A 15,267-nucleotide genomic window follows, 5' to 3' on the forward strand; every position below is an offset into this window, starting at 1 on the left:
CCCCGGGACGGGAGGGGAGGGGGGAGCCCCGGGGGTCCCGTCCCTCTGCCGCGGGGAGCGGCCCAGGGTAAACCCTCCTAATGCAAGGTAAAGCTAAACCACGTATATCCAAAATAGAATTGAAAACCACCCAACAAAGTCTTAATCTGTCCAGGCTTATTTTAAATGCTTCCACAAACAGAAGAAGCGAAGTAAAAACAAAAATAATTTTGACAGCATAGACTTTTAAAAAAATATTAGTACTTGGGAATTTTGAGGAGGGGACTTGCTTTTCTGTCCCGAACTAGAATTTCTTACTGGAACTATCTAGGCAAGCCTGAACCTGGAAAACATAGGAATCCCGTGTAACTGTGTAAACTGCCCATCAAGAAACTATCTTGTAAGGGAAACCAAAGATCTCAACAGAGCTCCAAGAGAGCTGTGGCTGTGAAGCATGGCTGGTGCTCCTCGGCACCAGGAGCAGGACTTCTGCTGTGCTGTGTGCCCCTGAGAGGTTTAGAAAAACGGCATGAAGGAGACGTCAATGCCTTGAGATAGTAAAGGACGCTTTGGTTCACCAAATACAGGAGACAAAGCAGCACAGAAAAATTCTGTGGTGCCAAATCAGTGGGTGATAAAATTGTAAATTAAGGTTAGTGTTACTAAGTACAAAAGGAAAGCATATGGGAAAAAAAATCCTAATTATATCCACACAAGTATGGTTCCAAAAATTTACTATTCAGGAAGGAGTATGAATTACGGAATTAGGTGCAGTTATGTAGAAGAGTAGCAAATACACAGCCAAAAAGCTAGTGTAACTCATTAGGAAAGAAATAGAGAATCAAATCAAAAATTAAAATCATGACACTGTATGAATGCATGGCGTTCCCACAGGCTGAGCTGGTGATTCTCTCACCTTCTCACCTAGAGAACTGGACGAGATAGAAAAGGGTGTTTAGGGGTATGGAGCTGCATCTGCACAAGGTGACCATAAAGAGAGTAGGACTCTCCATCTGGAAAAAGGCAAATGATGGCAATGCTCTTAGAATCCTGTACAATTACAAACAGTGGGAAAGAGACAATGTAAGTCTTTGCCATTTCTTGTAACAGAAGTTGTGGGGAGGACTCAGAGAAGTTACCAGGAAGCAGGTTTAAAAGAAACTATATATTCTATATCCTTAAATGATACTGTTTGTAGTCAGATGTGGGGTGCGCTGATGTAGGAAGTTCTGGAGATAAGCACAGATACGGGTCAGAGATGGCTTAGATGGGACCTGTGAAATGACCTGACGGTGCCTGTGCAGGGCCGGTGGGACTTGGCTGATCCTGCACAGCCGGCGGGTGCTGCGCCCCAGCCCCGGCCCCGCTGACCAGCCCGTGTCTAGGGCCAGCGAAGCTTTCACACCACCACCACAACCAGTGGCACAAGTACCACACCAGGCACTCACCACGAAATCGGGGTCAGTGTCCCAGTCGTCTCCCTGAGCCTCGACCTTCACCGACACGTCGTGTCCCACGACTGCTTTCCACATCTGCGCAGGAAGGACGCGGTGTCACCTAGAGCCCCGCACGGGCGCCGCCGGCTCACTGCCGTGTTAGACCGCAGCAGCCCTGGTGTGACTCGGGCAGGGGGAGACCCTTGCAGGCCACCTGCCCCGGTGATCTCTGTCCCCTGTGCAGCACAGGGCACCCAGAGTAGCTACTCCTGAGCCCCAGCACCTCTTTCAGCAAAGCACACCGGGATTTTAAGTGTAAACCACAGTCTTCAGGCACACTGACTCCACAGTTCAAATGCACACCTTGTTTTAATGTAACTTAGTGCCAGCATCCAACTACCAGATTCTGCTTTTCCAACATACATTAAATTTTCTGTGCTGTGGGAGACTGTTCCCTGCTTTACCCTCCCTTCTGCTAAGCACACTCACAGCACACCACCGGAGGCTGTGGCTTGCTCTGCCACCATGATACAAAAATTAATTACCTGAGGTTAGACTCCTCAAGTCTCTTGTCTGTCCTCCAAACTTTTAATCATTGCCTAGTCTGCTAAAGAAGGTTCAGAGAAAAGCTGTATGCTGGTCTGACAGTGCTGGTACAGCATGCTGTGTGGTGTTTGTGTCTGTTGTTTTGTAAAAACAGGAAATGGGGCTAAAATCAGTCGGTGTGCAGGGCTGAAAAGGCTGAAGCTGTGGTGGTAAGGCTTGTACAGGCTGTCTAAAGAGGCCTGGAGGAAGTGATAGGCCCAGGAAGAGGAAGTTAAATACAAGTAATGTGAAATCTAAAACTCCCACATTTCATTTTCAAGGTGACTGTGAAAAAAGATGATGAAAAAGCCCCTTCCAAAGAACACAAGTTTCTACAAAATGAGAAACAGAAGAAAGATTACGTGGGTCGCCTGCCCCTACACAACAGAGCAACCATTCTCAGCAGAGCTCTCACATCCCACCACCTATTACTGCTGTGGTGGTTGAGGAGCCCCAAATTGTTCTTGCTGTCACCCAAAGCAGCTTTTCACGAGGGCAGACAAAAAGACTGAACAGAATGTGCAGTGAAGACGGGGCTGCTGAGCCCTGTTTCACATCGCTGCAAACATCCCATAAACCTGCGAACAAACCAACAGGAGGGAGGAGAACTGCTTTGCGATGGATCTCATTTAACAGCACGCTTTTATTATGTGATTCTCAACAGCACTAACTCCTCAATCCCATAGCCACACAGTAGCCTACAAACTGGCCCCAAGGGCACAGGACAGTTGCTTTCTGTGCAAGCAAAACGTTTCTGCTGAACAAGTAATGGTACAACACACGAAGCTGTTACGTGAGAACCCTTCCAGGTCAGTGCAGTGCACTGTTCAGCTCCCTGTCAAGCCGTCCAGAGAATGAGCACTGTCAGACCAGGGAGCAAAGACAACAGAAATGAAGAAAGCACAGCAGGGATGAGTCTTTTTGTTAAAGAAAAATCCAGATAGTTAGCTAAGGGAGAGGACACCGGGCCAAGGCAGATTTATGGGGAAGATCTGGCTTTAAGGCCTTCCCCAGGCTGCCTCAGGGGAAGGAAACCCCCCCGACTTGTCAGACTCCAGAACTCAGCAGGTCTGTGACATACTTGGCTGCGCTTGTGTGCACTGACAGCAATCTTAACGACAAACTGAATACAGCTAATTGCAAATAGAAACAGGGGAAGCAGGAAGGCTCACGTGGACAAAATAGCACAATCTAAGAATACCTTTCTTCTCCTTTTCCCCTCCCTCACTCTCACTCCAAATATTTTTAAAGTTTGTGGCTCTTTGTTAGCGATACAATAGCAGCAATAACGAGTTAGCGTAAGGCTGTTCACTAGGGCAGCTGATTAGAGCAGCTCAAACGCAGGTGGTTCAGGATTTTGCTGTAAATGGTTCTTAACCCCCCGCTCTCCAAAGCCACCCACCAGCATCTTGGGAACCACGACAAACCACAGGCTGTAATCACACCACAAGGCTCCAGACACCCTCTGCAGTGAGGAATATCAGGCAGAGCAGCATCTGAACCCTTTAGTTTGTCCCATTTTTCCCCTTGCAAGAATCCACTAGAGCACAAATACAGGGCTACCACACTTAGCACAGCTGTGCTATTTGATTTGAAATGTGGTTCTTTAGAGCCTCAAACACAAGAGTAACAACAATGACCAGACAGACCAAGCAAATGCCAAGCACTACCAGCTCACACATGCTGGGTCAGAAAGGAGGTCTCTTTGCTCACCAAAACCCTATAGTTTTTGGTTGTTGTTTCTCACTCTCCACTCTCAAAACCCACTCAGCTTTCTTACCTTAAAAGGCTCACCAGCTCCTGCTAGCAAACTTGCTTTTTGCTCAGGCACCTGTTGCTAGCGACAGCTTTTGGACGGGTGTGTGCTCCGAGTTCCTGTTTTAACTTCAGCTATCCTCACTTCCTGCGTCCCAGCCCCCAGCTCTGCTCAAGTCGTGAGCACCAAAACCTGCCCTGGTGCGCTGCAGCGCCCTTGCAGCTGCCTGTGCTCGGGGATGCTGATGAGGCGGGTACCCAGGATGCAAATCGGTGACTCCATGAGTAGCACTTGATGGGGCACAATTACATTTCTTAGCATGCAAAACCAGGTTGGGATCTCCATTTTTTATCTCTTCCAAAAAAATCATTCTGCTGTAAAAGTGCAAAAAAGTTAAAAGGCTGAAGCTGCTGGGCTTGACAATTAAAATGAGATCCAAAGAAAGCAAGATACTGTTTACAGAACTTGTTATGAGTTTTGACTCAGTACTTTACAGCACAACTAAAAAAAAATATATATAAACACACAGACATATACACACATATATGTATATATACACATAAGTACACAAAAGCTCTTCCAGGACAAAACAATAAAAGTAAATAGCTTGAACTACAAAGATGGAAAACATGTAGTTAAAGAATCCTAAGCACTTATATATCAAACTCTGGTCATTACTTACTGGTGCAAAGTGCACAATTTTAGAACGAGTAGCATGAATCACACTAGCCTGACACTAGATAAATATCTCAAACCAAAATAACTTCCTTTCTGAATGAGTCAAGTGAAGCAAGAAGAGATCCTAGAGTAGTCATTACTATCTGACACAATGGCAAGATATACAGGGCTTAGAATAGAAGTTCGGTTACAAGGGACCTACCAGCATCATCTAGTGCTACTGCCTGACCAAAAGTCAGAGCTGCTGTTAAGGGCATTGTTCACATGCCTCAAGCACTGACAAGCTTGGAGGCATCAACACTCTCCAGGAATCCTGTTCAAGTGCATGACCCTCCTCTTGCTAAAGGAATGTTTCCTATCTGATACTGTCCCATGTGACATCCTTGTCTCTAAACTGGAGAAACATGGATTTTTTTTTGATGGACCACTTGGGGGATCAGGAATTGGCTGGATGGTCACACTCCAAGAGGTCAATGGCTCCACGTCCAAGTGCAGAGCAGTGATGAGCAGCACCCTTGGGGGTCGGGGCTGTTCAACATCTTTGCTGGGGACAGGGACAGTGGGATGGAGGCACCCTCAGCACGTTCCCCCCAACACCAAGGTGTGTGTGCGGGGACATGCTGAGGGGAGGGACGGGCCATCCAGAGGGACCTGGGCAGGCTGGGGAGGGGGCATGGGCAAACCTCATGGAGTGCAACAAGGCCAAGGGCAAGGCCCTGCCCATGGGTTGGGGCAATCCCCAGCACAAACCCAGGCTGGGCAAGGAGGGGATGGAGAGCAGCCCCCAGGAGAGGGACTTGGGGGGTGGAAAGCTGCCTGTGAGCCAGCACCGTGCACTGGCAGCCCAGAAAGGCCTCGTGTGCTGGGCTGCACCCAGAGCAGGGTGGGCACAGGGCCAGGGGGGGATTCTCCCCCTTTGCTCTGCTCTGGGAGACCCCCCTGCAGGGCTGAGTCCAGCTCTGGGGCACTCTGTTCTGTTCTGGAGGGTGTCACCTATGACCATATCTCACTGTTGTTATTTCTCAGCACTGGTCTTAATGCAGCTCTTGTTACCAGGGGTGGGTTGATCTGACCTTGGTGAAATGACTTGGTAGGTTCCTTCTCTCCCATCACGTGCTTTGTCTGCTATACCCAGAGCCTCGTACCTATTCCGTAAAGGCAGCTGAGATCGCAAGGAAGGGTTCTTACAGCTCTGTGCAATAACCTGCTTCCATTTCTCCCTGTCTCTTCTAACACTGCCTTCCTCCTGACACAAAACCAGATACTGGACCTGCCTCAGCTGGATTGGCTTCTGTACTGGAGATGGCAGAGCACAGTTCCACTGGTCAGTCTCCTTCTCAGACTCTGTTGCAGATAGATCAAAAAACATGGCAGGACAGGTCCAAAGAAGAAACAAAAAGTTAAAGTGTTTGAAACAAGAAACAATCTAAAACGCTACATCTTTCATTAGGTCAAACCACAAAACTGTTAGGTCAGGCTATGATTATCAGATCAAGAGTTCCTTCTGAGGTTTTATTTTATTTATATATTTAATCTAAACTGTAACTGTTCCATAAGGAGACAGCAGAAGCTTGTCTTAGTTGAGGAAAACTTGCATTGTGGGCTTTAAGGAAACATACTTTGCTTGTAATTCTTGTTCCTATTAAATACAGTGGAAACATTACCTATGGTCTTAACAGACCCCAGTACTAGCTTTTGTCCTGAGGGGGGTGGTGGACTGTAGTAGTGAATGTGCACAAAATAGTCTTTGGCTACAGAGAGCTGGAAAAGGACAGTATGTTTTAACTAGTCCCATCTTAGTAGCATGTTTCCAGCTTGCTGTTGCTAACTCTTGGGTTTGCACAACTCTAACAGGGTGCAGTGTCCAGTCACATGTGCCTGAACGCCAAGAAAAGTAAACCCAAGCAGATCTTGTTTTATTGAAATTGCTTTCACTATTAAAGTGCTGTTTCCTTTTGTCATTGCAGAAAAAGCTGAAAAAGGCTGAGAGAGGTGAGATAGGGGAAAAAAGTCACCAAGGCATTCGAATAATATGAGCAAACAGCTTCTGCAATCAGTGTACAGGAAGTGTACTCAGAAGTGACCAACAGCCCACGGTGGTCCTGTGAAAGCTATGACAGCAGCATCGTACCCTCAAGAGACCTCTGACATTTACATGACATTACACCAATTCCATCTGAAAAATAATCTTTATTATATATACAGGAGCACATGTCCCAGGAATCTATAGGCAAAATATTTGGTCACTGAATTTTATATAGTTGAAATACACACAGATAACCAGGGGTGGTGCACAAATGGATATAGAGTGCCAAAGTTCTGGACCTGCCAGAGATGCAGTTATTTTAGCTACCATGATGAAATCAATCCATCATCAAACAGGCTTTGTTCGCTGGAGAGACAATCTTGGTTTACCAGCAATATCAAAAGAACTACCTCCTTCCCAGGGGAAAAATGCATGAGGCAGATACAGCCCTTTTGGCAAGTACTCTGGGCAGAACGACCGGTCTCTGACAGGGAACTCGACTGGAACTATCTTCTTTGCATTCAGCATTCTCCTTTTGGAAGAGGGCAGTCACAGTTCCAGGGCATATTCAGGAGTTCTTTAGAAAACACAGCTTTCCATATATCCTATAAGGTCAAGTCCATTTGCATCAGTTTGTTTTAGATTCAAACAAGTCCAATGACCAGCACTAGCTTTCTACAGCAGGCCTTTCCTAAAGCAGAGATGCCAGGTTTCAGAACTCTAGTTCCTTCCTCAGTATAAGAGGAAACAGTTTTATTTCTGGAGCTTCTGCCTTTGATTTGGATTCACATTCCACATTACAGAACCCTTCCACAGAGCCTGTACAGGTTTAATCTCGTGACAAGGGTTCAGTGGATGAGAATGCAGGAGCATGGCTGCTCTCACTTCAAGAGGTCTGCAAGCACCTTCCATCCTGAGAGGTGCACAAATGCTATAAACAGCAAGGTTATTAACTTAAGAGCCAAAACGTTTCTTGTTTCCTACTCCTTTGCAATAACTAAATTACTACTTTATATGCTTGTCTGGGCAGACATATGACTGTTTTTAAATGGAATGCTCAGCAGGTCCAGATATACTAATTTTGGCCTTTCAACCAGAGATGCAACTGAACAGGAAACACAGTTTTGAAATTCAATTCATGTTCCTTGAAGTGTCCACAACTTCCTTCGGATGTGCATTTCAAACAGCACTGAGCCACAGAGAAAATCTAAAGGATGAAAGTGAAAAACCCTTTCTTTTGTATCTAGATACAGGGTTTCCCCAACCCAACTCACCAATTCAGTTTAAGAGGAGGAAGTTCCTGCAGTTTCTAGAACTGCTGAAGTACTGCAGCAACTCAAGAATGTTTTTGTTATTCCCACTACAACACAATACTATGCAAAATGAGTGGTGCTACCTCCAGGCACAGGAACAGATGCTGTCCTTGAAGCTTGTAGTGTGAGGGCCCTGACTCAAAACTGTGCCAGCCATTTGAAAACACCGAAGGAAAGGCAGACGTCCTGGAAACAGATCCCAAGCATTGGCACTGGCTGCTGCAGACTTGTACAGCAAGCAGCCTACATGCTGGGGGGAGCTGCTCCTTAAGGGCTGCTTTGGAAAAAGAAGGCAGCTGGGTGAAGGGCTGTCAATAGGGAATGCAGGCCCTCGTAACGCAGAGGGCTGTGGCTCAAGAAAAGGCTGTTTTTCCTGTTCATAGGTGGCCTGTAAAGCACAGGAAGAACAGGACATGGAGAGCAAGCAGATACACAGCCACGAGCAGAGGCAAGTGGGTCCGGGAACGGAAGAAAGAGCGTAACAGGCGTCGCAGTCCAAGGATACTCCGAGTCTGGAAGAGTAAAAGAGAGACCAGTCAGTACCAGGAATGGATACGTCCCCAGCTGTCTTCTCCCAGAGCTCTCCAGGCCACAAAGAGAAGTTTAAGCTAATGAGCATGAACTTTCCCAAACCCATTCCACTGTTGGATTTGACCTCTAGAGCCAATTCTCAGTGAAATATTCCCTTTCCTCTCTGCCAGTTTCTCATGAACCAGCTCTCTCCAATTCTGCTTGAGAAAGGGCAACAGAACACAGAACATCTCCCTCTAACATCTGTCCCTGTGAATTTCTAGCCCCTCCAAGTCAAATATAAACAAATGGATCAACAGGACTTTTTTGCTACAGCCTCGAGCTTAGGCCTCTTTTAGGCCTCTTTGGCCTAAAATAAAATTATTATTTATTTGTTGCATTCTTTCACCCTTACAGCTGAAAGGGCTTCTGAAGCTGTTGAACAAGCTGCTGTAGAGTGACCTTACTCTACAGGGGCTCTTCCAGGAGCCCTCGGACAATGTAACATCTACTAGCAAAGTTCCAGTAGAAAGAAAAAAATGTCTATTCTGGTAACAAACCCCAAGCACAACCAGAGAGTAGAATCCAGTTATGGCTCCTGCCACAATTCTGCTGATACTGCTCTTGAGAGCACCACTTCCAAATCTTGAAGGGACCAGAGGACAAACTCTTCAGCAGGGCTTCATCCTTAGCAAAACAGGACAGGTGCCTGCCCGGCTGACATTCAGTACGGTGAAAAAGCAGTCTCTACTTCAGCTCCCAGCCTGACTGACACAGGCCTGAAAGACCATGAGCAAGGAAAAACTGAGATGGTTGCCAGATGAAAGGGCAGATTCTTCAGACAGTGCAAGTGCAAGGGCCGGTAACATGCATACTTCTTATGTAGGAAATTGCATGCTGTTTGCACAGACTTTGCGTATTTGCTCACCACTGAGGCCTTGAATATTCCACAAAGAACCTGGGGCCACATTTTAGGCACAGACAATGCTGGCCTACATTTTAGTGACCTCTGAAATTTAGTCTGCTTATGCAGACTGTAGCAGAGCCATGACCAGAACCATATGTGTCTTCTGGCATGGAAAACAGAGCAAGACAAGAGCAGAAATCTACACAAACCCAAAGAGATTTAAATGTGCCTACAGAAGGCTTTAGCTGCTATAGGTTCTTGCACCAGCTATGGCCCGCATCATTGACAGCTATAAATGAAAATTCTTACTTTGTTGAAATCGTTATCCATGGAGTCAATCAGCAAGGAATGCTCATGACCTGGAGTCATATCAATGCTGGCACTTAAGGAAGGCGTCCACTCACTTGACTGCAACCTGCCACAAAAACCCATGAAATTCAATTCAGTTTCTCATGAAGCCCCAAACCAACACTATAGACAAGCTTAGTAAAAGAAGTATTTCTTCAAAAAGCATTCAACCATTCCAAGCAAGCCATGGCCTCACTTGACAAGAACTGGTTTCATTTGTACAACTGTAGTGCCTTCTGAGCACAAGCTGAGCAGGACTGGGTGATCCAACTGCCAGTAATCCTCCTTCCTGCACCAGGAGGCTGCTGAAACCGTAACAGAGTAGGTGTACTGTGCTCCCTACACAACGTCACACTTGCTCAGCCACTTCCTGTGCCATAGTCAGAGAGAAAAGTAGAACTTCCATACTGCATGATGCGCAGAGTACAATTCAGCTGTTGGCAGTGGAGTCCTGTCTTACCTACTTTATATCCTGTCACTTCAAAACTCATGATTGTTTTTTGGTGCTATTTTTTTTCCTTTGTCTTTTGGGAATTTCAAATTCTTAACTGAGGTCTTTGTGTTCTACATGTAGGCTTTCAAGCAAAATGTCTTAGTGTGTGACTTGAAAGAAGCCAGGGCAGATAATTTAACTGTGTATTTTAAATTCCATGAAATTATTCTGGAAGCCAGCTCTGGTCCCAATAGTGCTGGTTCTTGCTAGCTATTTTCTAGTGACAGATACTCAAGATTGATAGATACTACCACAGGATGAAGTGTGGAAGCAGCACTGCCAAATCTTTGAGCTGCCATTAGCTAATGACGTGAAATCAGTTGTAGGAGAATTTAATAGCCTTTAATGCTAGAAGGGGCTACAGTTGTCTGAGTTGTGTAGCAATACCAGAAAACTTCATCCAGAATTCTTCCATAGAGACCATAATTTTTGGGCTGAATCAGCCTGTGCGTCAGAAGAAAGCCATTGTTTTCATGTGAAAGACTCCAACAATGAGGTTTATTTTAACTACCAGGAAATGCGCAGCTCAGCTGCCTACCATCAAGTTATGTTACAAAACCCACTTTTATCATCATTGAGGAGAAACATAGAATCATAAAATGGTTTGGGCTGGAAGGGACCTTAAAGATCATCCACTCCCACCCCCTGCCCCGGGAAGGGCCACCTTCCACCAGCCCACATTGCCCAAAGCCCCGTCCAGCCTGGCCTTGAACCCTGCCAGGGAGGGGGCAGCCACAGCTTCTCTGGGCAGCCTGTGCCAGGGCCTCACCCCCCTCACAGGGAACAATTTCTGCCTCAGATCCCATCTACATCTCCCCTTTGTCCGTTTAACCCCCTTCACCCTCATCCTATCCCTCCCCCTGATGAGGAGTTCCTCCCCCCTTTCCTGCAGCCCCTTTCAGCCCTGGGGGGCGCTCTAAGGTCTCCCCAGAGCCTTCTCTCCTCCAGCTGAACCCCCCAACTCTCCCAGCCTGTCCTCATGGGGGGGGCTCCAGCCCCTCAGCATCTCCGTGGCCTCCTCCGGCCCCGCTCCAGCAGGTCCGTGTCCTTCTGCTGTTGGTGCCCCAGAGCTGGACCCAGCCCTGCAGGGGGGTGTCCCAGAGCGGAGCAGAGGGGGAGAATCCCCCCCTGGCCCTGTGCCCACCCTGCTCTGGGTGCAGCCCAGCACACGGGGCCTTTCTGTGCTGCCAGCACATGTTGCCGAGTCACACTGAGCTTCTTGTCAACCAACACCCCCAAATCCTTCTCCTTGGGGCTGTTCTCAATCCATCCTCTGCCCAGCCTGGATTTGTGCTGGGGATTGCCCTGACCCATGGGCAGGACCATGCGCTTTTCTCATCAGTGTCTGGTCAGTTGTCTCACTTCATCTTGTCTACAATTGAAGGATAGCCTGAACATCAGGAAGCACTTTTTTACTGTAAGGGTGACTGAGCACTGGCACAGGTTTCCCAGGGAGGTTAAGTCTTCATCCTTGGAGATATCCAAAAGCCATCTGGACATGGTCCTGGGAAATGGGCTCTAGGCAGCCCTGCTCAAGCAGGGACATTGGACCAGACAATCCCCAGAGGTCCCCTCCAACCTCAACCATCCTGCAACAGACATGGTATAGCCATTTCTATGCCCCCAGTGACTTTCAACAGAAGGATGTGATGAAGTGCAGATGACCACAGAGATAGGATCACCATATTTTTATGGTGATACTGCCTGTTTACTTATTCACCTCCTGATCTGATCCTGTGCTGCAGAGAGTGCCTCCTCTACAGCAAGACGACGGTCCCGTTCTTCCTCCAGCTGCTCCTCTAAATACCTCAGATCTTGCTTTGTGCTGCTGTGTAAATGTTCTGTTTCAGACAACCTGTCAGAAAATAACCAAGGATATGCCAAAAGGGCTAATTCATGGACTATTCTGTTTCTATGATATTCACTTATGCAGCATGTCAGACTCCAATTCCCTCCCCCTCCACACAGAAGACTTAGTTATGTTTTACTAATATATCTAAATTATTTGGAAAGCAAAAGAGAAGATAAATCTCTTGGAAGTTTCTGTGTCCCACCAGGAAGGAGCTCCTGTCAGCTGTCGCCCCACCTTCTGAAAATTATTTTGAAAGGGTATGAGGAATCATGTGCTAGATCTTAGTTCCAGAAGGTTACAAGGAATCACATGCTAGATCTCATTTCCAGACACTCTCAGGCATCCCCTCAAGACCAGGACCACTGATATACTTCAGCAGTTACTGGGGACACAGCCCACTAAATCCAAGATGCTAGTTTGACTGGTGATGGTCAACTGGAACTGCTGCTGCATGGTGTTTCTTAATTTTTTGAAGTTCTATCTGAAGAGATAATAACAACAGCTGTCAACTGCATATAACAGTTCTTCCACTTCACAAGGCCCTAGTGGAACTGAGTTTTTCCAACACTCTGACAGAGAGTAACAGAAATAGGCTTATCACTAGCCCAAAGACCTCCATCAGGACTAACATCCCCACCCTTGTTTTCTCAGGCTTTCTTTACCTCAGCTGCAACTCCTGCAGTTCTGGTGTGTAACTGCCTCTCTGAGGCTCATTCTTTTCTTGGGGTGCTCCTGGAGCAGCATCTGTTGCAAACAACTCCTGAAAGAAAGCATGAATGTACAGCAGAAAGCACAGAATGAAGAGGGCAGAAAGTAGCTATAATGCTGCAGTTAGTGAAGCTGTCTGCAATAAGCTTTTCCCTCCTTTGCACCAAGACCACAACCCTTACCATGCCCTTGTCTGCAGATTGCAGGTCCTGGAGCTGCCTCTCAAGCACCAAGCAGCGGTTCAGAACCTCATTGTAGTGCTGATGGCTCTCACAGATGTTACGACTGCTACTGCGCAGCTGGAGGGAGAGGGCATTCTTCTCCTCAAAGACCTGAGATAGCTGAGAATAGAATACAACTGCTAAGTAGAGAACTCATTTTTGTGGAAGCAAAACTGTTCTCTGTAACAGAGGGTAAGAATTCTACTGAGAACACGGGAACTGCCACACTGCACGTTAGTGAGGTCCGAAGACCAGTGATAATCTCCAACAGCTACTTGTGGCTAAGATTCCCAGAACAGGGGTCCCAAACATCAACATGATGTGCAGAATAACACACTTCCAAAACAAGACCTCTAAGATTGACCTAAACTTCTCAGAAATATCACCAAAAATTATGATTTTATATGCTTGCTTTCTCCTTGAATGTAACTTTCTGTCTGAAGATTGCTAAATTCCCAGTCTTCCATTTCAATGTTGGAATCTGACTGCTTGTGTTTCTACACTGAAGTCCATAAACACTTCAAGATGGCAAGCAGCACTGAAGATCGCAGGCATGCCTTCTGAGGGAGGGACTTCCTTCAGGAGTCTAGAAAGAACTGACAACAGAAATGGAACCTGGAAATAATCTCGCTCTCTGGTCCCTTTGTCTGGTCTCCCCCTCTCATCCCTCCCCCCATCCTCCCTCTCTTGCCTTCATCCTTCTCCCACTGTCCCCTCCCAATCTGTCCTCCTTCTCTCCTCTCTTCCTTTCCTCCTCCTCTGTCCTCTCTTCCCTCCTTTCTCCCTCTGGTCACTTTAGAGAAAGGGCTCTAAAATTCAGTGGGGAAAAGTGTCTGATTTGGACACTGCTGTCACAGATCCTCATGAATGTGATCTATATATGGCCTGGAATATCCCCTGTGGTCCACCCAGGCCAGCTGTCCAGGTGTGACCTCTCCCAGGCTCCTGCCCACCCCCAGCCTACTCACTGCAAGGAGAGCAGAGTGAGAGATGGAGAAGGCCTTAAGGCTGTGCAAGCACCGGTCAGCAATAGTTAGTACAGTGCTGTGTTATCAACGCTGATTTAGTCACAAATCGATAACACAGCACCCTGGGGCTACTGGGAAGAAAATTAACTCCATCCCAGCCAGCTCCAGCACACAGAGCTTTTACCATCATCACCCACAGTATTCACATTTGGATACTAAGGCGCTAAGAACTAGACAAATGAACTGCTACATAATTGAAAATTGGCTGGACCACTGGACTCACAGGCAATGATCAGTGGCTTGACAGCCAGCAGTGAGCAGAATATTCCTGTGGCCTACATGGGGCACATATTGCTCAACACTGACAGCAATATAAATTATGACAGAGTACAGCATCAGCAAATTCGCAGCCAGTATTGAATTTTGGGGAGTGGCTGACATAACAAAGACCAAAACTTCAATCTGGAGGGACCCTGAGAAACGTGAGGATTGGGCCAACAGAAATCACTAGTTCACTAAGGAGAAGCGTAAACTTCTGCACCTGAGGCAAAACCCATGCATCACTACAGGATGGGAAGAGACTTCTGAGGCAACAGCTCTGCTGTAGAAGGACCAGGGAGTTACAGCAGCTGCCCAGCTGAAAACAAGCCAAGAGCACTTCCTCGCTGAAAGGGGGCAAACAGTCTACTGCGCTACATTAGGAGAAGCCGGGCCACAGGATTGAGGGAAGTTGTTACCTGCTCTGATTGGTACCAGTAAGATTGTACCTGGAATACTGGGACTGGTTTTACGTCACTCATTTTCAGCTGGGGAGGTGCCAGTTCACTAGAAGTTAGTAAATGTGATGCCCATCTACAATAACAGCCAGGAAGAGGATCCAAGGAACTACAGGCCTGTCAGCTGACCTCAGTGCCGGAGAAGGTTCTGGAGCAGATCATCTTGAGTGCCATCACACGGCACGTACGGGACAACCAGGGGATCAGGCCCAGTCAGCACGGGTTTATGAAAGGCAGGCTGTACTTTACTGCCCTGATCTTCTGTGACAAGGTGACCCGCTTAGTGCGTGAGGGAAAGGCTGCAGATGCTGTTTACCTGGACTTTAGTAAAGCCTTTGACACAGTTTCCCACAGTATTCTCCTGGAGAAACTGGCTGCTGGTGGCCTGGACAGGTGTACTCTTCACTGGGTAAAAAACTGTCTGATGGCCAGGCCCAAAGAGTGGTGGTGAATGGAGTCACACCCAGCTGGTGGCCGGTCACGAGTGGTGTCCCCAGGGCTCAGTACTGGGGCCAGTTCTATTTAGTATCTTTGTCAGAGATCTGGACGAGGGGATCGAGTGCCCCCTCGGTCAGTTTGCAGAGGACGCCCGGTTGGGCAGGAGTGTTGATCTGCCTGAGGGCGGGAAGGCTCTGCAGAGGGGTTTGGACAGGCTGGAGCAAGGGGCCGAGGCCAGCGTATGAGGTTCAACAAGGCTCAGTGCTGGGTCCT

General features: G+C 47.4%; 2 protein-coding genes across 4 annotated transcripts in view; both read right to left on the reverse strand.

Moving 5' to 3' along the window:
* LOC113491276 (hematopoietic lineage cell-specific protein-like) overlaps positions 1-3,866 on the reverse strand; it is a 15,828-nt gene extending 11,962 nt beyond the window's left edge. The window contains exons 1-3 of the mRNA XM_026868043.1: positions 3,781-3,866; positions 1,428-1,511; positions 1,169-1,208 (exon numbers count right to left, since the gene is read on the reverse strand). Of these exons, the coding sequence (XP_026723844.1) occupies positions 1,169-1,208; positions 1,428-1,511 (124 nt within the window). The 5' untranslated portion in view covers positions 3,781-3,866. The remainder of the gene's footprint in view (positions 1-1,168; positions 1,209-1,427; positions 1,512-3,780) is intronic.
* A 2,738-nt stretch (positions 3,867-6,604) lies between these two features.
* Positions 6,605-15,267, reverse strand: part of GOLGB1 (golgin B1) — a 46,460-nt gene continuing 37,797 nt past the window's right edge. The window contains exons 20-24 of one of the 3 annotated variants that reach the window (XM_026868488.1): positions 12,774-12,932; positions 12,546-12,643; positions 11,752-11,886; positions 9,500-9,605; positions 6,605-8,285 (exon numbers count right to left, since the gene is read on the reverse strand). In XM_026868488.1, coding sequence (XP_026724289.1) covers positions 8,151-8,285; positions 9,500-9,605; positions 11,752-11,886; positions 12,546-12,643; positions 12,774-12,932 — 633 coding nt within the window. In that variant the 3' untranslated portion in view covers positions 6,605-8,150. The remainder of the gene's footprint in view (positions 8,286-9,499; positions 9,606-11,751; positions 11,887-12,545; positions 12,644-12,773; positions 12,933-15,267) is intronic. The other 2 variants (XM_026868490.1, XM_026868489.1) reach the window with 2 other exon arrangements.

The sequence above is a fragment of the Athene cunicularia genome (assembly GCF_003259725.1).
Source record: "Athene cunicularia isolate RWA chromosome 1 unlocalized genomic scaffold, athCun1 chr1_part2, whole genome shotgun sequence".
Classification (NCBI taxonomy): Eukaryota; Metazoa; Chordata; class Aves; order Strigiformes; family Strigidae; genus Athene; species Athene cunicularia.